We start from the raw sequence: 20,676 nt of genomic DNA on the forward strand, positions 1-20,676 counted from the left end.
GCGTGAGACCATGTAATGAATGTCGAAATTGACATTTCTTTGAGGCCGCCTCCTCAACGACAAACCCAAGCATCTACTCTAGATGCACCTCAGCCTTCGGATATATTTAAAGAATGCATTATTGACATCCAAATACAAACATACGACATGTTGTCCATTAGAGACAAGTTCTCATCATAGTCAATCTCATAAGCCTGAGAATAGCTCTTTTGCAACCAACCAGGCTTTCAACCAATATAAAAAGCCATTAAGTTTAAGCTTTAGTCCTTCACCATAAACACCCATATACAATCTACTTTGTACTTTCCAGGTCTAAATCCCAAGTATGGTTCTTCTATAAGGCATCCATCTCCTCATGCATCGCTTTAGACCATTCAAGGTGATTAAGTGCCTCAATCAGTCACATCATTGAGTAGGGGTGTTCAAAAAAACTGTTGGACCGCTCAAACCAAGTCAAACTGGACCATTTTTGGAGGTTTGAGCGGTCTGGCGGTCCGGTTTGGTTTGAAAAATAGCCAAACTGCCCGGTCTGGCCTGCAGCTTGAACTTTTTTTAGTGGTCTGGACATAACCGACCGCCAAAAATACACATGCATTAATTATATTTAGTTTCATGTTGTAGGCTTAACTTTTATGGGCCAATTAAAAAAAGTTCGTCTAAGACATTATGTTTTTAGTTTTCATTTCTCAATTGACCGTATTATGTAAATTGACAAATTTCTGAAATCAGTCGAAATCAAATCCATAATTCCAAATCGTCCTTCGACTTGCTAAACGTTTGTTGAAAACTCCAACTATTGTTGGTGGACTTGTTTTATTTATTTTCAATTTGATCAATGTTCTTTTTTCAATTTTAGAAAAAAAAGTTTCTTCTATAATTCCATTTACTATTTTTTTTAAGAATGTTATATTGGAGCTCAAGTCGAGCTCGAGCCTAGTATTAACTTTTTGAGCCCGGCTCGATTAACCTACTACTCGACTCGACCCGGCTTGTTTACACCCTTAGCCATATCTGGTAAATGATGATTTTTTCATTCAGTAATGTAATTCTACATTGGTATATACGCACATGATGATCAATATATAATACCACACTTGGATATAAAAAAGAACTTATAAAATCAAATGTGAAATATTATTTTGCATTATCATATGACATGTTTTAATGAAAGACAGAAACATTTCATTACATGTTATAAGCAAGAGACCCCATGTTGCATGAAAAAAAGTCGTCAACAAACGTAATAAAATGTTTAAAATCACTAGTATAGGACTATAGGTAATAGGACAAAGTCTCCATATATCTGAATGAACTAATTGAAATAAAGTGTTGACTCGACTAGACTCCTTGAGGGGTAAGTACAAGGGTGTGTTTACCTTACCACACGACTCATGGGCTAACTCATGGAAAGACGAGAATTCGGTCTTAGTTGCTTCAAAACATGTAAAAAAGGATAGGCCTAGCCGGAGATAGTAACATTGGCATAGGCATGGCTAAAGTTTTGTCGCAATGGAGACAGCAAGGGCAACTAGGTTTCCATCACTCTAGAGGAGGGCGGCGGCTCAATGTAGCATAGGGTTTCAACTTTCATCACCTGATGACGGTGGCGGTTGATGGACAATGGTTGTAGTAGGCAACGGTTTGATACCATGGAATTGTTTGCGGGAACATTTTTTATGTTTTTCCATTGTAATGTGAGGTAAAACCTCAATGTATATACAATGTTAGGCCTCAAAAGAAAACAATTTGGCTTAGACAAGGAAACTAAATCACTCTAATTGACAGCCTAACTATTACTAAATCAGCCATATCATTATTATTGACGGTCTAACTAAATCAACCTACAATTACAATATATCTAACAGAGGCCAAAAAGAATTAATCAATGAGATAAAAGAAATTTACAGCTAGTACTTGAACTACAAAACTCACTTATATATTAAACCACTTGATGTATACTTTTTCAGTTATTGGAGAATGTTTGCTTCTTTTGGAATGGTCATGATTCATTACAACTCCAGTATTTGATGATGAAAAATTGAAAGTACACACATATACTCGACCCACCGCAGATGTTTTTTATATGATATCTTAAGTTGTACTCCATTGTCAACGTGATAATTAGTTAAAATATGAACTTTGAACTTACCATACCTCAAAACCTAGAACCTAATCATACACCAAAAAGTGAACTTTCACAAAATGGAGATTTCTCTTTTAAATATTTGCCAACTGAAGATACTAGATAGATGACTTAAATTAATTACTCCAAGTCAACCCAGGCTAATCAACCTGGCTCTAAATCCTAGTTTGGCTCATGATATCATTTTTAGTTTGTGTCACAACGTCTAAGTTCTTCCTGAAACAAAGAAATAAAATAATACAAGTAAAACAAAAGATATTTAATGATGTTTATGCCCATAGCTCAAATGGATAATCATCAGATACATTCTATATACAACCTATTTAGCAACCGATTTTCACATCGCTTCTTTTATTTTTTTTTTGAGGAATCCTACACATATTATTCGACTTTCTTCTTCTATTTTGATTTATTGCACATAACCTAATTCTATATATATATATATATATATATATGTATGTATATATATATGTATGTATGTATATATATATATGTATGTATGTATATATATATGTATGTATGTATATATATATGTATGTATGTATGTTGAATCCTAATCTGGCCAGCTGGCACATTCAGTGGTTATTTTATTGTGCTTATCTAGTTGTTGGAGATAATTTAGAAGTAGTCTAGCTGTTTCTATTTTTGTGGGAGTTAGTTCAGTTTCTTCTGTATATATATTTCTGCTTTCTATATTTCAAAATATATAATAAACAGTGAGGAGAAATCAAGAACTATGATTTCTGCCGGTTCTACTCTCATTATGGTCTTAGAGAAGATCTGATCCACCACGCACTTCAAATCGTCAATCTGATGGCTAAATATGGGAGAACAGCCATGACGAGTGAAACCCATGACAACAGCTCCACTGAGAGTTCACGAGAGACACCTATGTCGAATACAACACCCACTCTAATCGAAGGTGGGAACATTCCGATTACCGGAAACAAACTTGCCGGCCACAACTACCATCAATGGTCACACTCAGTGATGATGTTTATAAGCGGAAAGGGAAAGGAAGATTACCTGACCAGAGCCATTTCTGTTCCAGAAACAGACAATCCCAAGTATCGAACTTGGAAAACTGAAAACAACATGGTAATGTCTTGGTTACTGAGTTCCATGACCAATAAAACTGATGAGAACTTTATGTACTACGAGACTGCCAAGGAGATATGGGAAGCAGCCCGTGATACCTACTCCAACAAAGACAATGCCTCGACAATTTTTGAAATCAAAAGTGTTCTACATGATCTACGACAGGAAGAACGAACTACTACAGAGTACTACAACTTACTGACTCGTTTTTGGCAGCAAGTGGATGTTTTGGAGGAATTGGCGTGGGGGTGTACACATGACCAGAAGCAATACAAGGAAATTCAAGAAAAAGATCGGGTCTACAAGTTTTTACTGGGGTTAAATCATAACCTTGATGAAGTTCGTGGGGGAATTCTAAGCTGGAAACCATTACCGAGTGTAAAAGAGGCCTTCTCGAAAGTTAGACGGGAAGAAACTCGTAAAAAGGTATTGTTGAAACCTCTAAACACTCTAACTAACTTCTGAAAATTCAGCCTTGTAGCAAGGCGGAGCGACCACAATACCAGACAGCGGCAAGGGACAAACTACAGCGGTAATACGGACGGACAGCGATCTGGAAACCGTCCTTGGTGTGATCACTGCAAGATCCCTGGTCACACCAAGGACATATGTTGGAAACTACATGGAAAACCCCCAGAGAGGCAGTCATTTCGATCCTCTGCCCATGTTGTAGCCACGGAAAACAGTTCATTCACTAAGGAACAATCTGAGGCTCTCAAAAAGATGCTACAAGCGACCTTCCAGTCAGTAATTGGAGGAAAGAGTGTGGCAGCGGTTGCCAAAGTGACCATCCACACACTGCATTAAACGCTCGAGGAAGTGCAGAAAATTGGATTGTTGACTCCAGGGCAATAGATCATATTACTGGGAATGTCAGTATGTTCAAAAATCTACAACCTAACAGTGCTGGTGTTAAAATCCGGACAACAGATGGTCTCCTATCAGAAGTAAAGGGTATTGGTTCCATTATAATTCCAAAGGACATTATCTTAATTCTGTTCTTTATGTTCCCAATCTTTCTTACAATTTATTGTCTATGATCAAGCTAATGAAAGACTTAAGTTGTACTGCTAAGATGACTTCTACTTTGTGAATTTCAGGACTCGAACTCAGGGAGGATGATCGGCAGTGCTAAGGTGCGTGAAGACCTCTTCCTTCTGAAAGCTGAGTTTGTCTTAAAGCCTTCAGCGTCTTCGTGTTTCCAGACCAGTCTTCATAATAAAGATGTTTTTTTTTGGCATCATAGATTAGGACATCTTAGCTTTATGTACTCAAAGAAATTGTTTCCCAGTTTGATTAATAAAAACTCAGTTCCTTTTCAATGTGAAGCTTGTCAACTATCAAAGCACACTCGCATCTCTTATCCACCCCAACCATACAAAGCATCACACCCGTTCTATTTAATTCATAGTGATGTTTGGGGACAATCTAGAATAAAAAATTTGTCTAGAACTAGATGGTTTGTCACGTTCATTGATGAACACACCCGTGTCACTTGGATATTTCTCATGAAAGACAAGTCCGAAGTTAGAAGTATATTCCAAGTATCCATAAGATGATAGAAACCCAGTTTCGCACAAAGATCCAAGTCTTGAAAACAGACAATGGAACTGAAATTTTTTGAGTCAAACCTAGGATCCTGTCTCAAAGATAACGGGATCACTCACCTCAGTTCGTGCGTTGGCACTCCACAACAAAATGGAGTTGCCGAGAGAAAAAAAACAGACATACTCAAGAAGTTGCCCGCTCACTTATCCTTGCTGCCAATGTCCCACCTATATTCTGGGGAGATGCCATATTATTATCGGCATATCTGATAAACCGCATGCCATCCAGAGTACTAAACTATCACACACCTCTCCAAACACTCATGCTCACTTATCCTCACATCCGTTTCTTATCAAATGTTCCTTTTAAAGTATTCCGATGCACAGCCTTCCTTCATGTACCACCACAAAACCGTAGCAAACTCGATCCTAAAATCTCTTAAATGTACCTTTTTGGGTTACTCTAGTTGTCAAAAAGGATAAAAGTGTTACTCGCCTTCCACAAAGAAGGTATATAACTCGATGGATGTCACATTTTTTGAAAACCAACCATTTTTCACCAAATCTAAGATTCGGGGGGAGAATATTCCCAAGGAATATCATATTTGGTTACAAACTTTACCTCCTAGTCACTCTAATCAGCCGCAAAACACTCCTGAACATCCAGACTCTGTTTTCCAACTTCAGCTTGTCCCGATTTCTCATAATCCCTCTCTCCTAACACCCAACAACCTACCGAAACACCTAATCCAGCAATCCAGAAAGAAACCCCGGCATACTCAAGACGACATAAAGGTGAAAGGAGAGAAGAGGTTGGTACCACACACTGCCCGGAGACTAATCCGAGATTTGAGGCTGAAATACTGGGAGATATCAGTTCTACTCACTCTGCAAGTGATAACACTAATAATGATGTTGTTGGAGAAGATTCTTTGGATGACAGTCTCGTGAATAAGTCTGATGATCTGGATGTACCCATTGCTCTAAGGAAAGGAAAAGGTCATGCACAGCTCATCTCAGCAGCAACTTTATGACTCATAAAGGCCTGTCGGCTACTCATAGTGCCCTTGTAACATCGTTAGATTCCATAATGATTCCAAAAATATACAAGAGGCTCTAAATCATCCCGAATGGAAGTCTGTTGTCAACGAGGAACGAAAGGCACTTGAAAAGAACAACACATGGGAATATTCGACATTGCCTCTTGGTAAGAAAACTATGGGGTGCAAGTGGGCGTTCACAGTGAAGTATGATGCGGATGGAACCATAAATTGGTTCAAAGCGAGGTTGGTGGCCAAGGGGTTTACCCAATCATATGGAGTCGATTACGGGGAAACATTTGCACCCGTAGCCAAACTTCATCGATTAGAGTCTTACTCTCACTTGCAGCTAACCTAGATTGGACATTGCATCAGATCGACATCAAAAATGCGTTCCTTAATGGGGCACTTGAAGAAGAGGTGTACATGGATGTGCCGCCGAGAATCGACTCAAAGGCTTCATTTGGTAAGGCATGTAGACTAAAAAGATCACTTTATGGGCTAAAACGATCACCAAGGGCATGGTTTGAAAGAATGACACAAGTGGTGAAGAAACTTGGGTTTACTCAGTGCCAAACCGATCACACCTTGTTCTTCAAGGATTCCTTAAGAGAAGCAAGAGCTATAATGATAGTTTATGTAGATGATATCATCTTAACAGGTGATTATGCTGAAGAATTACACCATCTTAAGGATATCCTTGCACAAGAATTTGAAGTAAAAGACCTAAGAAGATTAATATACTTCCTAGGCATGGAAGTGGCAAGATCTCACAAAGGTATTTTCTTAACTCAAAGAAAATATACAATTGATCTATTGAAGGAAACAGGAATGTTGGGATGTAAGCCGGCTACAACCCCAATGGATCCATTGGGAAAACATCAAAGTAGGGATGAAAGACAACTGATAAAGGTAGCTACCAAAGATTGGTTGGAAAACTTGTATACTTGGCCCATATGAGACCAGAGATAAGTTTTGCTGTGGGAATGGTAAGCCGGTACATGAATCAGCCTACAGAAGACCATTTTGAGGCAGTGCTTCATATTCTGTGATATTTAAAGCAAAGTCCAGGGAAGGGACTGTTCTTCAGGAAAACAAACGATAGGCAACTACAAATATACACAGATGCAGATTGGCAGTTCACGGATGGACAGAAGGTCTACCACCGGATATTGCACATATGTATAGGGCAACCTAGTAACCTGGAGAAGCAAAAAACAAGAAGTTGTCTCCCGAAGTAGTACAGAGGCAAAGTTTAGAGCAATGTGTCATGGAATTTGTGAAGGCATTTGGTTGAAATGGATGCTAACCGAGTTAAGATTTACTCCATTTGATCCAATGGAGATGCGCTGTGACTATAATTGAGATTGCAAAAAATCCTGTACATCACGAAAGAACCAAACATGTGGAGCTGGACCGACACTTCATTAGAGAGAAGTTAGAGGAAGGAGAGCTTTGGCTGGAGTTCGTACCATCAAAGCAACAAACTTCAGACATTCTTACTAAGACACTGCCCAGACCGGTTTTTGAAGAGTTATGATCCAAGCTAGGTATGATTGACATACATAACCCAGCTTGAGGGGGAGTGTTGAATCCTAATCTGGCCAGCTGGTACATTCGATGGTTATTTTATTGTGCTTATCTAGTTGTTGGAGATAATTTAGATGTAGTCTAGCTGTTCCTAATTTCATGGGAGTTAGTTCAGTTTCTTCTGTATATATATTTCTGCTTTCTTGAAGTTTTGCTTGGTCTTCACTGGAAACTTGAGTAAGGAGTAGATCAAATGAAAATAAATAAAAAAGGGGTCAACTTGTTCTATTTCAAATTATATAATAAACAGTGAGGAGAAATCAAGAACTATGATTTCTGCCGGTTCTACTCTCATTAATATATCTTTTCAACGTGCCAGCAAGTTCCGCTTTGACCAAAAAGAGGCTTTGAACAAAAATGATTAATAATGCAAAGAATATAACAAATAACCAAAGGATCATTGGCGCAGCGGTACCTAGGTTTGCCCAGCCTCCCAGGAGGTCAAGGCCTCAAGGGTTCAAACCTCACCAAAGGTGAGGAATGTGTGTGTGAGTATTTGCTGTATATAATATAATTACTTCAAAAAAAGAATGTAAAATATAACAGAATTATTGACCTTCTATACCAATGTTGTAACACAAGCAATCATGGAGTACCTAAATAGGCTAGCTTTCCATCATATGTACGAAGTAGGTTTCCAGGGTGTGGATCTGCATGATAGAAGCCATACTCTAGAAGTTGATTAAACGAGCAGTACACTCCTATCTGCACCAACCAGAAAAACACGTATCTTACAGCTATGTTGTAGCAAAGGTAGGTATATGATTAATTAGTTCAATAAAAATTAATAGAATTCAATTTAACAACTTGACCTCGACCAGATAAAGATCCTTCACTTCAGATAACTTCTGACCCTAAACGCCATGAAACAAAAAGATGACAGTGATTACAAATGACTAAGATAATATGAAAAGAAATCTATAGAAGAACACAACTTGACAGTCGCTTTATATTTAGAGTTCCCAAATGAAGCAAAGTTGCATTGTTCACATCTATTTATACCGTTAGACTTTTGCATGAAAAAAATGAAAATACTAGGGAAAGGACAATTCAAACATGAGATGGAAATGGTCATGGTGACAGATCCACATTTGTCTTTCTTTCCAAAAAAATCCACATTTCTCTTGAAGACTCAAATGGGCACCTGTTTTAAAAATCAACATGAAATTTACTACTCAAAAAAGGAGTTGCCGAACAGAAGTCATATTGCAATAATTAGACTCTTTGCACTAATAAACAAACATCAAGCATAAGCAATGCATTCCCATCATGCAATATGGTATCTTCGAGTCACATCTATAAGTAACTCTTCCTCCAGCATCAGGAGAAGTTTATATCTAGCAACTGGTCTTTCTTCTATCTGTTAAGAATCTGTGTCATATTTGGTAACTGAGGAAAAGTATAAAAAAACAGAAGAATAACATGATCATGGAAGTAAACAAGCACAACGCACACTAATAAAGACTGGGGGGGAAGATGAATGGAAGTAGGCAAAGGTTGTTTGAAGCTAGGAGATTCTAAAAGGGAAAGATCGCTTCTCGGGTCATCCCCATATTCACAAACATGAACTTTTATGACCCTATAATAGAAATAACAGAAAATCAAATCACTTTTACCCTAAGTATATAAGAGACAGGTGGTAGATTGACAAGCTATAAATATTTATGATATATTCTTGGTGAGATTCCTACACCAGGTAACCTAAAGCATCAATAAATAATGTAACCTACATGTCAATTATCAGACTATCTCATGTTCTACAGAACTGAGTCTCATTCTCGAATTGAATGATAATAATGATTACATAATAGACACGGAAACTATGAATGAAGAAAGTAGAAGAGGGTGCATAAAAAATATGAAAAGCAAAGAAAGGAATACCTCCATCCACTGCATGGTAAGGACCTTACGAGTTGTTTTCTCTATATACATATCTGGAACCAAAACATCCTTTAGACTGCCATATAGTTCTCTGTTTGAGTGCATACAAGGACAAATTATGGATATATCATTTTCACAAGGTCACAAATAGCATATCATAGGCGGTGTGACCATTGATAAGAGGATAATATATAGCACAGCATGCCAAGAGAGATGTATCGATCTTTTACATTTAGACATGGCCAAGTTAATTCCAATTTTCTTCAATAACCATTCGTTGATCCCTGGGAGATAACCATGTCTCTGTCCTTTCCATGTACGGACAAACTAAAAAAGATTATCAATATGCATAAAAGAATAATGCTTCCTAATTTTCTTCTTTCTTTTTCTTTGGGGGGGATGAAACATGCTTGTCATGATTAATTTCCTCACTGTGCGATTGCTAGTGTTAATGAGCACAACCTTATGCATCTGTGTAGAGGAAAATAACCGGTGGTATATTGTTCTGCAGTTGGTTCACATAGAGCAAAGGAGATCAGAGATTTCTCAGCATGGTGAGGGTTGTTCAACAAGGTCTGATGAGGCTTCTTGACTATGGATATGGAACCTACTAATGGCAACAGGAAATGATGAGGTTCTGGCAACAGCAGACAGTATCCATAGCAGATTACTATGACTCCACAGGTCCCAGATATAGCAGGAGCATATTCTGTCAGACTCAGCAGACAGTGAGGTGGCGACAAAAGAGGGCAGCAAATTAGGGGTGGCAGAACGCTGAAGAGGCAGCAGAGGAGGGTTCAACCAAGTGAGCCCAAAATATTCCCCCCGTTGCAAGGTATGAGAGCATACTCCTACGAGATCTAGACCACAAGGCCGGACAGGGGAACTTTCTTTGAGAAGACTTAAACAAAGTCAAGCAGTAAGTGTGGACCAAAAGAGCAACAGATGGAAGCAGGTGGCTGCCTAGAGCTGACTAACCCAGAGACACCTCGCCCAATTCTGGTACCATACTATGATAGATGGAAGTATTATAGCCCATGCAAAACCCTTCATGATTAATTAAGGGGGAACTCTTAACAATCATGGTTGTATATTTATAATTTTATGTAGGTATTTAATAAGCATAAGCTTATTCGTGGGTGTTATAAATTGTTTTTCAAATAAAATACATGTAACAAAAAGGCCAAGCAGTATCTCTCACCTGAACCTAACTCCATTTTTTGCTTCATTAATGTAATCCATCTCCTGCATTCAATGTGATTACCTGTATTCAATATATAGTACTAAGAATTTATATAGAGACTGTTTTAAGAGGAATAAGACACACCATCAAATTCAGGAGTCACCCAAAATGTAGTCCATGTGGAAAAAATAAATTAGAGCTGGGTGTGCCTTGATGAGAATGGTTCTTCTGGACGTTCAGAAACAGAAAGACTAACCAAAGAACACGATCATGATGAGTGGAACACTTTCCTTCCCAGGATATAAACGGAAGCATGATCAAAAAATTTGGATGGCATACACTTTTTGTGCCATAAGAATATATATTGGCTCGTTAGTGTTTGCGGAAAGCATGTTTTGAATGGCGAAATGCAAGCTTGAAAAGAAAATTTGATGAATTTTTTAAGAAAGTAGCAAGCTACCATATTGATACTTCAAAAAGCATCAACAAAGTTGTAGTACAGATTTTACTTATAGTACAGATGTAGCAGTTTCCAAGATGTCAAGTTGAAACTGACCCTAACAATAATATTGCTAGTTTTTTAGACTAGAGAACTTAGGGGTCCTTCTTGTACTTGCAACTATGTGTTTGATTTGACATTATAGGACTATATATGCAATAACTGTGATTATGATGTATCCTACTCTGCCTGTGTCTCCATATTTTTGGATTTACTAAGCCTGTATATTTCCAAACAGCATATCCATTTCTTTAACTAATATTGTAGCTTCTTGAGTTACAATTGTCCCCAAGCCTTGACAAAGGGGAGCAAAACTCGATGGAATCTGATATGCTACCTAGATTTGTAGTTTCTGACACTAAAAAGATGAGAATTGGTTAAATTAAGCATTCATACTAGGAATGGAACTGAAGACAGGAGAGTATCTAATGAAGGAGGCTAAATTAAGTTATGGAATTGTTAAAGATCTTCAACTAGCAACCCTCAAACGCCACTGATCGGGTGCTTTATTGAATAACATAATGTTTTCCCTTTGGTTTGGACTTTGGAGCAGAATGAACTTTGCATGTTTAGAATTTCCATACCCGAAAGAGGCTTGATGCCCATTCATCAACAACAGCCTGCAGATCAAGATCACAGTGAGAACTAAATTTAATTAAAAGAAAGCATATACACTTATTCTCGTAGACTTAGTCAACTAAAACGGCTACCCTGTGAAGGAAAAAAGAGATAGATAAATTTGTTTTTCAGATCCAAAGGGAGTGACTTGGAAGTTTCACATAGAAACTTTATTATTTATTTATTTAAAAAGAAAATAACAAGAAACAAACCCTTTGATCTTTTAACTGAGTTTTCTATGTATAAAGAGAAGACTACTTTGCATATCCATCTGTCTACTCTTTGATCCTGACTTCAATAATCAACTATATAAACAATCAACTAACTATGCTTTTGTGATAACTTACCTGCAGATCAGTATTGAACTTCCCTGCTCTTCGAACCAGCCCCGCAAGATAATGCAGGATTAATATGTCCAAGGAAATAGCAGCTTGGACTCCAGGTCGCTGCACTTTGACAGCAACTATCTGTCCTGTATCACGCAGTCTAGCCTGGTAGACCTGCATGAAATATAAAAACAAAGAAATCTTTTAAATGTCAGATAATAACAGAAAAATTGATAAGCAAAGTTGATTAAATAATTTAGAGACATCCAATAACAAATGACCTGGCCAAGGGATGCTGCAGCCATAGGTTCTGGTGAGATCTCAGTGAAAAGTTGATCTAATGGTGCCCCAAGTTCTTTCTCAATCGTTCTAAATGCAACTTCAGTTGAAAATGGTGAAATACGGTCTTGCAATAAAGAAAGCTCGTTGAGATATGATGGGGGTATCAGATCCTACAGAAGAACATGAATAGAAAATCAGATATAGACTATGTGAGGATAACCCCTTTGAATCTCTCGCTAAAAGAGCCCTTATAGAGGAGGTTCCTGCATATATACAAGTTTGTTGGTCCGTGTCTAGCGCATGTGGGACTCCAACACACGCCCTCAAATGGAGGCTAGACAGAGTCCCCTAGAATGGAGGCGAAGAGTATGTCAAGTCCATGGATGTGGTAGACCCAACTCTCATACCATGTGAAGCTATGTGGAACCCCTTTGAATCTCTCTCTAAAAGAGCCTTTATAAAGAGAGGGAGGTTCCTACATATATACAAATTTGATGGTCCATATTTAGCCGATGTGGACTCCAACATTTACTTTCTATGCCCGACCCATTTGTGGTCCCAAACTTACATTTACTTTCTATTTTTTTTATTCTATTAACCATCTCTCAGTTACTACCATATGTATTTTGCTTCTAGAATGAAGACGAGCACTAGTGACGATGCTGATGTGAACAGAAAATAAATGTAGCAAGTTTTGGATAACTTGAAAATAAATGGGTGCCAGTTTACTTGATCTGCTATAGAATGGAATAAAAGGAACCATGAAGTGTTCACAATGTAGAGTTTCACACAAAATGAACCAACCGCTCCTACTCAAGAACAGAAAAAAGGTGGTTCTTCTACTAGATTTTTAATAGGACAACCACAAATCTCTGGAATTAGAATGGCCTTTTGGTACTGCCTTCTTAATGTTTACTAGTAATTAACCCGACCTAGTAACTAACTCAACTCCTTTGTTCCTCCAATTTCCATGTACATAACGTAATTATTTTACAACTGAAACATGAAATGGAGGTAAAAAGGATTGCACAAAAAGTAGAGTAAGCTTACAGGTCGAGATGAGATAGCCTAAGCAATTTTTATATATGCCTGAAAGAAAATGTGTGAGAGACAGAGAAGATTAGTTGATACTTTTTTATTTGTGTACATATAGCTTGCAAGTTACCAATTAATCAGGACGCATAAAAATACAAAAAATAGATCTGGAATTAAAACTGTCAGAAACATTCAACGGTGTGGCTTATTATCCGCCATAAATGGATTGTCTTTTTACAGTACCGAAGGAATCTGTGTAAGAACACTAAGTATGAAGGTATAGTCTACTGCAACTAATAAAAAAAAAACACATTAACTTCTTAGATGATTACAACAGTACAATAGAACTGATCACGTATTTATCAAAGAACATAGTTTGGTATAGTTCACACCATTAAATTTACAGGTTTTGAAGTTATCATCTTCTTAGATCTTTTAATCCTTGCCATCTATGATAATTACTAATGGAACAATTGTTGGTCAGTCAAAGTGGATCATAAGCATTGCACATGGTAACATTTTGCTATAGCAGACAAAGCACAATTTTATATCTATGCGTGCAAGTCACAGATGGACGGTACACAAAAGGTTGTATAAAACATCAAACTGAAACAGCGGTCCCTATTTCCAATGGTGGGTCAGAAATCAAGATTTACTAAATTGTATAGAACATTCAAACATAGGAAGTTCAAAAAACAATCAACGGTAATAACAAACTCATGGAATAAAGAATCTGGATTGTTAGTCAAACATACCGGTCCAAGCTTTACCAGTATCTGACGCAACTGCGAAGCTCTAACCTGAATTCAATTTAAACAGATGGAAGTTGTGAAATTCACTCGCATTACTACAACAAACCTAAAAAGAAATCCTTATGATGTGCATCAATGTTATAATTTATTCATGAATAGTACGGATGAACATGTGGACTGAACGCTCTGACCTCAAACATCAGGTTAGAACGCTCCGTAATGCCATCAAGGTATCTGAGTGCGAGCCATTTGCCGAGTGTGTTGACGATTTGAAGAAGTCTGCGAAGAACTATGAACGGCTTTTTCCGATAAATGGAAGCAATTTTGGATATATTGTAATCCGTTAAGGATTCAGCCTCTGACGTGCTAAGTTCAAAGAGATAGCCAGATGACTCCGTGAAGGTGTCCACGTCACGGCCTATTGCAGCAACGGCGGTTCGTGGACGAAGAAGGTTTGTTGACCGTACAAAATTTACTGCTGTCCACCGTAAATGTTGGCGCGCAGAGGAATAAAGCGCCGGTGGAAGTAGCGCCGGTGGAGGTGGCGCCGGTGCTAACATCATTCTTCTATCTTATGTGAACGTTAGCCTCTCTTCCATCTAATTTATCCTATATTTTTATAATTTAATTAAAGTTTACTTCTGCTCATGGCAACCCCTATACTTGTAGAAAGTTCTTTTATAATCCTTCACGTTTTTTGAATTTTGAGATTAAGGGGTTATCTGTTTAACTTTTAATAGTTTCATTAAGAGACAGTTTCTGAATTAGCTGAATCTTGTTTGGCGAAAAAATAATGTCTTTTAATGATTTTGTATATTGGGTCTCTCTTAACCATTCAGCGCTCTAATTTCGTTGTAAATAATTAACAAATAATTATATTTCATTTTGCACTATATCATGAACCTTTTAATCATTCTGACCACTTAATCATTTTGCATCAAACCATTCAACAACTATCAAACAGCCCCTAAGACCAAAAAAACAATAATGAACCGGTAAAGCGTTACAGTTTTTTATACGACATGGGTAGGAGGTGTAACTGATATGAAACAACTCAATAATTACTCGAGATCGACTCAGTCAATGCTCGAATCGAATAGGCTCTGCTCGAACTCGACTCGACAAGCTCATGATATACTCAGCTTTTCTTATATAATTGGTTTCATGATATAATTTGTAAAATATAATATACAATGTTTTTAATAAAATTACCGATGAAAACAAAAATGTCGTATATTTTTAGAAATCTGAACAAAATTAAACACTTTTTAACTATATAAAAATTAATCAATTATTTTTTTATTAAAATAATAATAAAAAAGAACAGAAAAACTATAAAAGTATTGATGAAGTTGTCTTATACTAACAAATAAAGTACGAATAATAAAAGTTTTACCCAACAAATATTGTCGCCCTTTGTTAACCGGCTCTACAATAGCATAAAGTTCCTTGACGTACATGGATGTTGCTAGCATTTTAAGGCCTAACTTTTTGTTGAAGAAAGTGAATGGACGTCCTTATTATATGAGTACTACACTGGTTCCAACCGATGAGGCATCGGATTCTTTTACAAATTATTCTGAAAAATCTAGAAGTTTCAATACCGAAGCCAAGGTCATTGCCATTAAGTGCATGCAACATGTCACTTGTTTCGCTCGTCCATGTGAAAGCATCTTTCCTTAATAGCTTTACTAATGGTGTCACAATGCTTGTGTAATGAAGAAGGAACAGTCAATAGTACCCAGTGACGCCTAGGAGACCTAGCAATTGTTTTGTGCTCCTTGGTGTTAGCAACTATTTCATGGATGTGAGCTTTTCTAGATCTGCATGTACGCCTCCTTAGCCAATGATATGGCCTAGATAGTCTATTGAAAACGTCCAATAAAGACATTGATTAAGCTCGATGTAAGAAAGTTGGCTTTTCAATGTCTCGATGATGTAGGTGGTGGACATGCATCTCAAATGTCAGGTTGTAAACCAAGATACCATCAAATAAGACGATTAAATACTTGGGAGATATGAGGCAAAAGTCAGTTTATTATTGTCTGGAAGGTTGACAGAGGAATCGTTAGGACAAAAGTCATGATCAGGAATTCATAGTGACATTCAATGTGTTTGGAGCGTTATCTCATAAACAGCTTATTGTGCATCCAAATTTGGTGGTACCTTACTCGTAGAACCAACTTGGTGAAGTAAAGTGTTATACCTAATTCATCTAACAATTCATCCACCATCAGGATTGGAAAATGATCACGAACTGTGATCTCGTTTAGTGCTCGATACTCTGCAAAAAGATATGATATGTGCCAAGTTTTAACCAACAAATATGGAGAAGAAACTAAGATCTAGCTTGATTGGATAAGCATTACATGAACCAACTTCCTTATTCTGATAATGTGGGTACTTGTATGTTTGGACATTCATCTTTTGGAACTGGGTTGGAGATGTATACGGTTGTCAAAACATAACACCCGAATTTTTGGTATGTTTATTTTCGAGTTCCATATTCATAATTCAGCCTAGAAATAAATTTTGGTATGTATTTTGAGTTGGTATAATGTTTTTGGTGAAAATCAAAGTAATTAATTTTTTGGAGAAGTTTCACACCTGGGGAGAAACTTCAGGCCTGAAGATTTCTTCATGCTCGGGGAGGTTGGCAGAAAATTTAAGCTGAGAGGCGCTGTTGGTTTTTTAAAGCGGGATTTTACCCCTTTTCTCTTCACTTTTGCTACACCTACTCACTTATCTATCTCATTCGGTTCTTGAGTTCTACTTCTCTAAATAAATCTCTTCTTAAGGATTAAAGAGTCTTTGAGCTAGAGATTTAAGGCTTGATTTTAGCTTTCACTCATTTGGCCATGATATTTGCCCTATTATTGCCATGTTTATGCTAACCATAAACCAACAAACCATCCATTTAGAGATGTAAAAAATTCCAGTACGATAAAACCATGAAGCGGTGACTCGTGCCATAGGTTGTAACACACGGAATCTTCTATTATTTAAACGAGTTTTTGGCTTTGTAACCCCGATTTTGGGTTCTTTTTTCTCACCTAACTTATTTCTCCTTCAATTTCTTCATCTCCCCTCTCATTTATTACGTTTTAGGAAGCAACTAAGGTATGTTCTCAAGGATTAACCATCATCTAAGCTAAGGATTCAAGTCTAGGGTTCAAGCTTCAAGTTATCTTCATTTCTAGGGTTCTCTTTAAAACCTAATACTGTGAGCTCATCCTACACTTTTCTAAAACTATATACATGTTAAAATGTTATATTTCAGCTTTTAAAGCTCTTGTTTCATGTACTTCATACCTTGTTGATTTTGGACCATTTAAGTCCAAAAACAATTGGGGGGTTTTGGGAACTTTGTGCTTGTTGATAAAATAAGTGTTGGGAATCATGTTATTGTTATGAAGATGGTTACTTCAAAATTATGGCGGGTTTTAAAACCAAAATTCAGAAATGGTCGTACCATTTGGGTTTGTTGATAAAATGAAAGATTTTACCCACTTGATAGCTATGTGTTTGGATATGATTTGGCATATTTAAAAGCTTATAATGTATTAAACTGTTATAAAATGGATCTATATGCATAATATTTAGTTTTATTGATATGAATGAGATGATATTTCTAGTTGTAACTTGAAATAGACATTCGGTCTTCATAAGCAATATGATGAAAGACTAAACTGTGTTAATTGAGAACTAGCAATGTGCCCGTGTAATGCACCGGGTGATTAAAAAGTGTGAAAGCTTTTATCATAAATGAAAAATGAAAAGCCTTCAAGTGTGTAGCTCATTTGGCAAAAGGGTTGAGTGATTTTGCTCAAATACAACAGGTTCAAGTTCGAATTCTGCTAGAGACAAACTTGAATCCCCTGCTAAATATATAAAATAACAATTTGTTTTTTTTAAATTTCTTATTATTGTAATGTATTTTTAAATTATTTTCACGAGGGCATTATATTTTTAAACCTCCATTATTTTATTTTTGATTATGTGGTTTAAATGAGATGATATGCATTTTGATTATATGACACATATAGTGCCCCTTAAAAAAAAACCTAATCTTTCTACCTTTGTGTTTTTGCAAAATATGAAAATACAAAACCTGTGTTGTTACACAACTGTTTGCATCATGTCCATCTGTTTTCCTATGGAAACCATGTTGACTTCCTTTATGCAAAAAGTTCTAAACAGTTACAATTGTAGTCTATCATTTGCATTATGTAATTACAATACTTGTAAAAGGATGTAAATCATCATGGTTTAACAAATCCACATTGTGTAAGAACAATGATTGAATCAAGGATCATAGTGCCAAATTTCTTTATATTTTGTTAGGATTCATTCAGTTTTGAAATTATTTTATAACGTTAAAATGTCTACCACTTCATTGATAAGTTTTACACAACCCATATATCATTGAAGAGTAATAATTAATAGAGAAAAGTCTAAAAAAACCCAATAGACTTTAGTGTTTGGAATGATTGTTGATCTTATCTCTCAATGATTTGATGATGATCATTTTCTCTATCGGAGTGTATTATTTATGTTATTCAGTTCCAAAATCTTCACTGAGTCTGTTCAGTGATCGTTGAACATGTATTGTAATTTATTCAGAGACCAATATATTTCAAGAAGACAAAACTCATACCACATATTCTTTAGTGATGTCGAAGACAGAAACTGAAGATTAGAGAACAACAAGTTCGTGATCTGAACCGGTGTTTAGTGATAACAAGCTCGTCTACAAATGTGTGAAGTCTACGCAAGATTCAACGAACACTGATGAGACCTTTCAACATCATTCCAGTGTTCAGCGACCAAATGAATCTTGTCGAGCAAGATTGTTTTTGTCTTGTCCTTTACACACAAAGGACAAACCCATACCTTTCTAAGTATAGTACAATATAGAGCCACTCCTTTGACTTTAAACGTGCTTACCTACTTTATGTAAGATGACTGCTCATATACAACCAAAAAGGCTGTATATTGTAGCAAAAGGACAAACTTTCATCTAAAAGCTTGCCATGTGCCCTGTTAGCTTCTGAATTGCATTTAATGCAATGGTTATAAATAGTTGAGTGACTCTCCTTTCAATTAACATCTTTCTCACTAAGAACTTATCCAAGAAGTTACTTCTCTATCTATTCGTTATCTAAAGAGAAAGACCCACTTAACAAGTGAAGAACACATTTCTTCTTACCTTATTTCTTGTAGCAAATCTTTCTTATTGCTATCTGTATTTTGTGTGTATCTTAGATTGTTTGAATATGTTCTGAATCCTATCTCTTTCGCAAACAATTTGTAAAATTTGTATTGATCTTTATCAATATATAATTTTTAAAAGTGAAAGTTATTGTGTTTGTATTCAACCCCTCTACAAACTGTTACCTATAAACTTCTGTAGATCCGGCTGGGACCAACAAGTGGTATCAGAGCAGTGTTTGCCTTTTGTATAGTATTGTTGTTTTATTGGTCTATTATTATCTTTTCTTATCTATATAATTATTCCTTTCAAAATGGCTTTGCAAAACACTAGCACCAACTTCCGCGATAATGACTCTCTTGCTAAACTTCCCCGTTTCATTAGAGACAAATTCAATCTCTGGAAAAACCAGATGTCTCTCTTCTTGGAAGGTGCGGATCATGAGATTCCATACTATATAGAGAATGGACCTGATGTTCCATCCGCTATCTCTTCAGCAGTTCCTACAACTGCTACGACTGTCGCGATTCCTTAACGACAGATTTCAAAGCTCCCTCATCAATGGAGTGAGGAAGACAATAAGAATGTGGCTTTAGACACTCGTGCGAGGTCTATAATAGCCATGGTTCTTTCTAATGAGGTCTATTGATAAGTGTTAAATTATTAACCTTATTACATCATTTTCTTAACCATTTTCCTTCGTTTTATTTGCCCATTAGTGTCCTAATTGAGTCTTTTTATGCCTTTTTCATATATTAGTAGTAATATAGTATATCTAATATTAATTCCCGGTTTTTGCAGGTTTTTGCAGGTTTTTGTGCATTTTTGGGCCCGGTCCTGCGACAGTCCTATAGGACCAGGAGTGGCAAGGTTCTATAGGACCTTTCCGAATGCTGGAAATCTTTTGGGCCGAGGAAAGATGGGCTAATCCAAAGAGAAGGCTTGGTCAACAACCTTGGGCTTAGTCAAAGCCCAGCTTGGAAGGAACTTTTGTCTTATTAGTTGGCATCCACCATGAAGCTTCTCTTGGCCTATATAAAGGAGTTTTAGGCTTTTGTAAAAACACTTACTTACTTACTTACTTACTACTTTTTTCACCAACAAAAACCATTTAGTCACTTAACCATCTTATGTACTTTTCTAGACTTTGTGATAATCTTGTGTTGGCTACTCTCAGGAACATCACCTTCGATTCTAAGTTTTTGTTTCTTGTTGTTTGATGTTTCGAGAACCGATTTTTGTAAGTTATGATCGTATTCTCAAAGTTTAATTTAAGTACTCATCTTCATCTCGTTTCTAGTTCCAAGTTACATTACGCTTTCTTGTCTCTAAGCTACGTAGTCTAAATAGTTTATTTTTACAAGTTTGCAAGTAACCATTCGGTCTTTGTAACGAAACTTGTTTTGCAAGTTACGTTACTTGACTTGCAAGTTTTCTTTCACGTTTCCCAAGGCTTTCCCATCATCCATC

General features: G+C 36.7%; 1 protein-coding gene across 6 annotated transcripts in view; it reads right to left on the bottom strand.

Moving 5' to 3' along the window:
* LOC112514066 (uncharacterized aarF domain-containing protein kinase At1g71810, chloroplastic) overlaps positions 1-14,585 on the bottom strand; it is a 28,205-nt gene extending 13,620 nt beyond the window's left edge. The window contains exons 1-10 of one of the 6 annotated variants that reach the window (XM_025120386.1): positions 14,186-14,585; positions 13,998-14,042; positions 13,258-13,296; positions 12,207-12,377; positions 11,947-12,099; positions 11,566-11,601; positions 10,501-10,544; positions 9,300-9,352; positions 8,231-8,272; positions 8,015-8,123 (exon numbers count right to left, since the gene is read on the bottom strand). In XM_025120386.1, coding sequence (XP_024976154.1) covers positions 8,015-8,123; positions 8,231-8,272; positions 9,300-9,352; positions 10,501-10,544; positions 11,566-11,591 — 274 coding nt within the window. In that variant the 5' untranslated portion in view covers positions 11,592-11,601; positions 11,947-12,099; positions 12,207-12,377; ... (1 more) ...; positions 13,998-14,042; positions 14,186-14,585. Of the gene's footprint in view, positions 1-8,014; positions 8,124-8,230; positions 8,273-9,299; positions 9,391-10,500; positions 11,602-11,946; positions 12,100-12,206; positions 12,378-13,257; positions 13,297-13,997; positions 14,043-14,185 lie in introns of those variants that run through there. The other 5 variants (XM_025120379.1, XM_025120383.1, XM_025120381.1 and 2 more) reach the window with 5 other exon arrangements.
* Between the last annotated feature and the right edge of the window lie 6,091 nt (positions 14,586-20,676).

The sequence above is a fragment of the Cynara cardunculus genome (assembly GCF_001531365.2).
Source record: "Cynara cardunculus var. scolymus isolate 2C chromosome LG 6, CcrdV1, whole genome shotgun sequence".
Taxonomy (NCBI): Eukaryota; Viridiplantae; Streptophyta; class Magnoliopsida; order Asterales; family Asteraceae; genus Cynara; species Cynara cardunculus.